This window comes from Girardinichthys multiradiatus, chromosome 1 (genome assembly GCF_021462225.1).
Source record: "Girardinichthys multiradiatus isolate DD_20200921_A chromosome 1, DD_fGirMul_XY1, whole genome shotgun sequence".
Taxonomy (NCBI): Eukaryota; Metazoa; Chordata; class Actinopteri; order Cyprinodontiformes; family Goodeidae; genus Girardinichthys; species Girardinichthys multiradiatus.
Genome location: NC_061794.1, coordinates 36,417,786 through 36,426,700, shown reverse-complemented (window position 1 = coordinate 36,426,700; position 8,915 = coordinate 36,417,786). Strand labels below are relative to the sequence as shown.

Sequence of the window (8,915 nt, the reverse complement as noted above, 5' to 3'; positions counted from 1 at the left end):
GTTTGGGTGAAAAAATGGTCCAGCTTTGTAATTAAAATCCAATGTGTAAAGTCATAATAGATCTTTTGTGGGTTACTGGACAAATGTTATCAAACTGAAGAGCTACTGTAATGTTTTATGTAAGCTGGCATATAATCAAACACTTAGAGCAAATGCACATCGTATTCTGGGCAAGTTTTTTACTGAGCTCATGATTATTTTTTTATAGAAGAAAGGACAGTACTTTGGGTTTCAAAGCATAGGAGTAAAAATCAATAAGATTTATGTTTTTACAGAACAAACAGCTATCATTTGTTTTAAAGTGCTTTGTAGGTTTATCGAGGTCTTATATGCAGTGTGAAATAGAAAACGGTGAATTTTGTAATTTTTCAGTATGCATTTTACTACAGTGGAGAAAATTATATAACACAGTACTAAACATACTGCTGATTTGCTAATTGAGCAGTTGAGCTACTGAAAGTAGAACAACGAAGGATAACGATGGTCCTTTATCAGTTATCACGCAGGTGGCATTTTCATCTCAACTATAAATTCACTATAAAGATAGCTCTAGTAGATCTACTTTTCATTTAGACTTACTCATAATTCTGTCAGCTTTTATAGATGGTTTGATGTTTTCTCAGTCCACAGAAGGCTCCTGCTGCAGGTGCAGCTGACAGTATTGATCTGCCATTAAACTGAGGTTAAGGCTGTGGCTCACCTGATGACTGGTGAAGCTTGCGGTGCAAATCACAGGCAGCTTTGTAATTCCACATTTGCAAAGACAGTTGGGTTGTCGTTCGACTATTGTTTAAAATTGAGGTTGCAGTTTGCTTCCCTATGTTGTGTGCATTCTAAATGTAGTGGTGTCGTCTTTATAAGTGTTGTGTAGGAAGTATCCATCTGTGTGCATAGAAGCCGTTATATATAGTCAACACTTATTTGTTACATATCGTATTCTATGCAACTCTTCTTTCACTAAAAGTGACAAAATCTGCCTAAAAACAAAAGAAAACCTGATCACCTCAAAATTTAGAAATAGAGTTTTGTCAAAAATTCAGACGGAAAGACTCAGTTGAAATTAATTTAATATGGGGCACTTGAAAATGAAGTATATTTATTCAGTACATGTATCCTGGCTGGATATTTGACCGCTCATTTTATCAGAAATACTGAAAATTATTCAAATTGGTTGGTATCATACATTTTTAGTAGGATTAAGGGCATTGTCATTCCAGAAGTTTTTATAGGTGTTCGGATTAGCAATGCCTTGTTGAAACACCCATTTTTGTCAAAGTTTCAACCATCTAGCTGTCCATCTTTTGGTGAGGTTAAGGGATTTGGTAGAAATTCCTCAATGTGCAATTCCAGTACAAAGAAAGCAAAACAGACAGTGTGTTGCCACCATCACAAGGCTTGACAGCTGCCAAGATTCTCACTGTTATTGTGGCCAGAGAGCTCACTTTTGTATCGTTTGACTATAGAAACCTTTTCTCTATAAGGTATTTTCAGTATTCTTTTAGAACACCCAATTGTGTCTAAATTTAACCATCTAATCCAAACTGTTTACTTCAGATGAAAGGAAATTTGTTAGGGGTGTTATGGTTAGCAAAGTTAACAAAAACATGGACTGAGTAGGTACAGACAAAAAAGTACAAACACCAAAATCATATTTTCAAATAAAATTTGCAGTTTTCCACTTCAAACATCAAATGTCTTTTTGAGAAAAGTTACATTGTCAAAGTAGATGAAAACCCCTTTCATAAAACACTTCAAGGCAGGATTAACCCACCTTTTAGCAGTCAATGTGTTTTGTTAAAGGACTGATGTGGCAAGTGGGGTAAAATTAAGCCCACCTCTCTTACCTGACTTGCCAAGTCAGGTAGTCACAGGCACATATTATCTGACTTAGATAGGGGCAAGTCAGCTTTGCTTGTAATGTAGTAGAGTTATGTAGTCATGACGTACAGTTTTTTGAGACGAGCAAGCAGCAGCATTTGACAAGAGTCGCCTTCTATTATTCCAACAGGAAGACCAAGAAGGTGAGCTATATCATTTAAATTTGAAGCATTTGTTTGGCTAACAATAGGATCGCTACACTAAGTGCGTCCGCCATTATTGTTTTAAAAAGGGAGACTTACAATACTGATCTCATGCGCAGTGCTGACTTCGATGCCATACAATACCTCCAGCCAGCCCGTACTGCCGGCTATATTTTTTGTAAACTGACAGCTGTTGCAGAATAACACACTCTCTACTTGCGATTTATATTGGCCTTTGGGAATTTAGATGTGGCTCGTCATTGCGATGTTTTGTGAAAGTGGCGAAAGACTGAGCTATATGGCCTCAATAACAAGAAGTATTTTTGAGTTAAGATGGGGCTTTCAAACCACAGGGCAATGCACCAACTGTCAAGCATGATAGTGGTAGTAGCATGCTGAGGGCCTGTTTTGCTGTATGATGAATAACACAAGATGGGAGAAATAATGAAGACAATGCCTTTTTTCGATCTACAAAATGTTTTTTAAACTCTTTTTTGTGGTGTTTTTTCTGTTGAACTAACAACCTAACAGCACTCTAACATCGTTGTACCTCTCTAATATTGTGTTGTATTTTGCTAGCACAACATTTATAAAGAAGCAGTGACATATTATTAGCAAAACAATCTTTTATTAGAAACATATTGTATAAAAATGAACATGCTCCACACATTTAGATTTTTTTTTTCATATAGATAATTCATAAATATTCAGGCACTGTAACGTTTTGATATTTTTTTAATATGTCAGTACATAAAGCAGACATGATCAATCCATTGTAATAAGATACATTAACTTACCATTTAACTTCAGTCAGCACTTACATATTGTATTTTGCAACACACACAGTGTTGTAGAAAAAGAAATAAAAGGATCTGTGGCATAAAAAACAGTAAATCATTGATATTCACAAACACAAACAATCCCACAAACAATACTCGATCCAATAATGAGAAAACTTTTGTTGCATTAGTGTAGACTTGCTGAAGCTGAATAAATCAGTCACTGAAACTTTTAGTTATTTATAATCATCTGCAGCAGTTTTCCTTTTGAACATTATGCCTTTCTCTCAAACTGTTCTTGTGACATATGAGTTCTGACATGCAACATACAGACTTTTGCATTGCTGAGAATAACATTTAATGAAACAAATTCAAGATTTACTATTTATGACAAATGCTTGAGACTGAAGACAGGAATGCAGTTTGCACATAACTATAAACTGTACATGTTCAGTGCTGAATTATGCTTGAACAGAATACACAGAACACCATGAAACTGAAAAAGAATTGCAGAAGTAGTTGGCATGAGGCACAGGATGAAGGCACTGGCCCTTATTTATCAAGCAAATATATAATTTGTAATCAACTCTCAGTCGTGAGTGCTAGATGGCAGAAAGGCCTAAACATTCTTTTGAAATGCATATTTGAGATGCCAGGACTTTGGCGGATTCCATAATGTTTTGTCTAAAAGACAGGCTGCTATCATTGCATCTAGCTTGCCTTGCAAAAAATAAACATAGAAAGTTTACACATTTTGTCATGTTACAACTGCACATTTTAATGTATTTTTATGGACTTTAATATGATAGACAACCACAAACTAGCATGTATTGTAAAGTAGAAGAAAAATAATGTATGTTTTTAGAACAAACACAAATATGGAAAAATGTGTGGTGGTATAAATTGAGCTGCCTTTTATCAATATACTTAAATAAGATCTCAGGAAACACGTGTTTTCACAAGTAATGTGATTAGTCAATAGAGTACCCTTGTGTGTCATTTCATCTCAGCATACAGATCTTCTGATAGGTCCTTAACGTTTTTTTGTAAATTAGTGTTGGGGCGATGGTGGCAACAGGTGGTAGGGGTTTGTCTTGTAACTGGTGGGTTGTCGGTTCAAACTCCAGCTCTGTCTGTCTCAGTTGTGTCCTTGGGCAAAGACACTTCACCTGCCTTGCCTGCTGATGGCCTGCTGATGATGGTGCCAATTGTATGCCAACCCCGCTTCTGTCAGTCTGCCCCAGGGCAGCTGTATCTTCAATATAGCTTACCACTATCACTGTGTGTACAAATAGGTGGATGACTGATTGTAGTGTAAAGCGCTTTGGGATCTGCTGACTTGATAAAGAGCAATACAAGTGTAAGCCATTTACCATTAGTGAACAAACAGCATTATGAAGACTAGGGAACACACCAAACAGGTCAGAAATAAAGTTGTAAAAAGCTTAAGAAAACAATCCACCTAAATTGATGGCCAGGGTGAGGAGAGGTAAATTCAGAGAGGTTACTAGGAGGCCTATGTTGTATGGGGTGCAGAAATCCACAGCTCAGGTAACAAAATCTGTTGACAGGACAACTATTAGTTTTGCACTCCACAAATCTGGCCTTTACATAGGAGTGGCAAGTAGAAGAACAATGTTGAAAGTGATAAGAAGCCCTGTTTACAGTTTACCACAAGTCATGTTTGAGGAACACCAAACATGAGAAAGAAGGTGCTCTGGTAAGAATAGACCATGACTGAACTTTCTAGTGTACCTAGCCTACCTGGAAACATACAATGCGCACCGTGAAACATGGTAATGGCAGCATCATGCTATGGGGATTACTTTCTACAGCAGGGAAAGAGAAGGTGGCTTGAGCTAAATGCAGGACAGACCTGGAAAAAAAGCTGCAAAAGACCTAAAACTGGGGCAAAGTTCTTCAATCTTAAAAAATTGATGTTTACAGACGCTGAAATAACATATCTAACTGAACTTGAGCTACTGCATTTTGCAAAGAAGAATCAGTCTCTAGATATAAAATACGCACGGTAAAGACAAATTGCAAAAAATAAATTACCCACAGTTGCAAATACAGCAAAGGGTAGCTCTAAAAACTATTGAGTCAAGGTGACTGAGTCGATATTTTGTGGTTTTTAAAATTTTATTAAATAAAAAAAAAATCCACTATTTGGTGTTGGTTTAAAATTATCACATGAAATTTTATTAAATTATATTGATGACTGTAGTGATAACATGACAAAATGTGGGAAAGTTCAAGGAGCATGAAAACTTTTGCAATTATGCTTGGTGAAAACGTGTTTTTTTGTCGTTTGGGGTTTTTAGTTTTCCGAGAGCGGGTTGTTAAACATTGAGCTAATTTGTCTTCTGTCCAAACAAACTGAACCAGCTGAAAGAAAAGCTGATGACCACCAACTTGAAAGATCTGGATTTCTCTAAAATTACTACTAAGCATTAAACAGCCAGATTATGTAAATCGTATTTACCTCCAGAATGCTAATGAAGATGTCATTGATAACTGATCATTTTAGCATTAATAGTCATCAAAAAGGACAAAGAAAGCAAAATAGTGTGCAGCAAAACAAAAACTGCAAACTATTTAATGCTGACCTAGAAATTCTCAGTCTCTCCCCTATAATCCATCATTAGCATTAGGTTTATATTTTAAAACGTGCAAAACACAGAAATGTTAAGGTTTCTTATCATTACAAACAATTTTGTTAAACACTGCATTTAGGTACAGGGTACAGTCTAAACTGAACTATTGCTGCAGCACTAAGATAAGAGTGAATGAGTATTCCTAAACGCAGGGCAAAATTCAGCACTGCGTCTTTAACATTGGAATAAACATACAGAAATAGATTCCATTCTAATAACCTGGTTTTGTCAAAAACAATGAGTGGAGGCTGCGATAAAGAACAATCAGAACAATCAGAAAACTCCTTGACTTGCCTAAAGGTTCTGCCTGTGCGAGATAAATAAGGACCATTTTATTTATGTAAAAAAAAAAAAATGCATTATCAAGTCAGCTGATATGTATGGAGAATGATGTAAAAATATTGAATTGCAATTCAGTTTAGCTCCTTTTGTGTATAATTGCTCTTTTGTCCAGCAGAATGTTACCTAACAGGTAACGATTCAAAATTACATCTTCACTGTGAATGACAAATGTGACAATGTTGCATTCCAAAGACATTGACAACACAGCACGGTACACGGGATGTTCCCAATAGCATGCTCTGGGACTGTACAGGAGGTTTCTCAAGATGATGATGATATCATCATTATGAAAATTATACTTAACAACTGGGATGACCCATTGTTTTATTTTCTTTCATTTGTGATTAGTTCATGTAGGAATACTGAGTGTGCTGTAGTAAGGCATGTACAGTATGAAGAGAACTGCAACTTCCAACTCCACTGATTACTGTAAACAAAAATACTGTTTCTATAATGGATCATCTTGTCAACCATGTTTGACAAGATAATGATTCATCTTGTCAACTGTGTTTGACAAACAAACAAAACAAAAAAAACACAACACCAACTCCCTGGTTTTGCAAAAATGTAATGATTCAGCCTCATGAAGAACTGAAGTTTTGTGTGCTATACACTTCAGAAGAAAAAGCATACTCTAGATTCCAGGTGTTCTTCTCAGCCTGCTTTGAAAACGTCAATAATCAACTCTCACTTAAGACCCCAAAAGAGTTAGAAGAGGAGAATTCCTATCTATTCAAGCTCTCTTACATCTCCCATCTCAATTCTGCAATATACTCATTTAATATTAATTTGGCATTCAAGCCGTATTCCCTAGAAAAATATGGCATCCTTGTTTGAGTGAGGTGAGAGTAATTTCCATGATTCATTCCATGTACTCTCTTTTGCAGTGGTTTGAAGGTTCTTCATCAAACTTTTCAGTGACCCCCTAAAAAAACAGGTGATTCCTCTCGTGGTAAACCTTTGCTTCTTTCTCATGGTTTGTCTTTGTCTTAGATGGCATGGTTGCTGTAGCTGATGTATGTCTGCTTCGAGGCCAACACTGCAAATGAAGGTGCAGAGAAAAAGCAAAGGGTTAAAAATGAAATGAAATGGTTGAGCCTCAAATAGGCGTGGGAGGGTAATCTTTAAAAATCCACATCATGGAAATACAGATTGATGCAAGGCTCTATTTATAGATGACTTCATTAACCAAGCACAGGTGGAACTAATTCTGATAACACGGGTGTTGATGTAAAACTGCATTTTCATAAAAACTAACCATCAATGCAGAGCATTAAAATGGACATTTTAAAATGAATAAACTGCACAGAACAGTAATTAGTTTTTGATACTGCGTACAGATGCAACTCATAACTGAGGCAAACATGCCAGATCAACATGCCAGACTGTACCATGCTGTCTAACTGACCCCAAAATCCAAACATAATCTGTAAACAATGCTGACAAAAATTCTCACAACTTCCAGTTTGGGCCAAAGTTATTCACTCTGGCATGTTTAGATTTTATTTGATTTACATTAAAACAATAATTTTGTGTCTGATAGGAAACAACACAGGAATCTCTCAAAAAATAATAAAACAATAAAGAGTATCAACTTTGAAAATAATTTATGTCAAAAAATGTCAAAAAATATTTATGCCCTTCTCAATAAACAATGAAAAAAAATGTTTGTATTACATCAATTAAACCCTTACTATAGTTGCTGACAAGCTGGTATTTTAACTATTTATCTGTGGTTATGAGCATCTGTAATATTAAGAAATTAAAATAAATTAGGCATTATTATACTTATATATTTTTTCTAATGATGCTTTATGTTTTGAAGTTGTTAACTTTTGATGCATGCTGTGTTGTAGCACTGATTTCAGTTTCCCTAGACACTTTTAAATTCAAATTTAAACTTCAGTTGGTCTTTAATGGTTAAATAAAGTAATACGATATTTAAAAAACGACATTAGGTTTGCTAAATCTAATTTTGGTGTCAATACATATGTTACAGTTTGCACAATTTACAAAGTCAGCTTTGTGTTTCATAATTATCCAACTGTATCATAAATGCACTACAATGTGGCAATTGGCAGATCACAGCATTAGCATTAAATGCAAAAGTAATTCAAGTGCCAGTCTCTCACTGCATGCAAAGTCCTGTGAGTTCTCTGTGCACCGAGCAAAGCATGCAGCAGTAAGTGAATTAGTGCTTCAAATTGTTAAATTACTTTGAGGTTAGAGAAATTGTTATATTAGACACTGAACACCCTTATCCAATAAAAGTTCTTATTACTTACACTACCGGTCAAATGTTTTAGAACCACTTTCTCATTTAATGATTTTCTTTATATTTATGACTATTTACATTGTAGGTATATTCTCGCTGAAGGCATCAAAACTGTGAATAAACAAATATGGAATTATGTAGCAAACAAAAACATTGTAAAATAACTTTAATTATGTTTTATTTTTTAGATTCCTTAAAATAGCCGCCATTTGCTGTGATGACTGAAATATTAATTGTATCTAAAACTTGGTTTAACTGGTAGCGTCTTTACCTTACTTTACTTTTTATTTTTTGGAACTGTAGAATAAAATAATTATTAGCAAGATCATTGATCTTTAAGCAAACTGCACAAAGAACAAAACGACCACACATCCTGAACCTCTTCAGGCATCATGCTTAACTGCATGTAGTTTATGTGTCAGTGTACGTATGTGCCATATTCTTTAAATAAACAGCCCTCAGTGAGCATGCTCAGTGGTGGTAATCATACAACCAATCTGCCAATCTGTCCACAACAGCCTTGGCTGATTGAATATGTGAGAGGGAAAAAATCAGATTCAGGGAACAGCTAAAAGACTTGTTGGGCACAAAGATTGAAGGAAAGATCTTTAATAGGAAACACTTCTCTAAATTTATCAGAGCCCTGTTGGGTGTGGGAATGGGAGGCTGCATTCTTGCCATTTCATCTAAAGTATCTCATCCTGGTGAAGCATCAATTAATGAACCTTATTTGAATATTCATGTGCTGCAAGGCCAAGATAAAAAATAGATGGTCCAGAAAGAATTGAAGCTGGCAGACTCATCTGTCTTCTCTTGTTCACTCTTATTGTTGTTGTCTCAT

The 8,915-nt window shown here is 35.5% G+C and overlaps 1 protein-coding gene across 3 annotated transcripts in view; it reads right to left on the bottom strand.

The window, feature by feature from the left end:
• Positions 1-2,738: 2,738 nt before the first annotated feature.
• The window catches only part of LOC124875296 (metabotropic glutamate receptor 4-like), a 302,423-nt gene continuing 296,246 nt past the window's right edge, over positions 2,739-8,915 (bottom strand). For all 3 annotated transcript variants that reach the window (XM_047377387.1, XM_047377369.1, XM_047377378.1), the window contains one exon: positions 2,739-6,838. Coding sequence is in view for 2 of the 3 variants with exons in the window: in XM_047377369.1 (XP_047233325.1) it covers positions 6,789-6,838 (50 nt within the window). In the remaining variant the exon portion in view is untranslated. The remainder of the gene's footprint in view (positions 6,839-8,915) is intronic.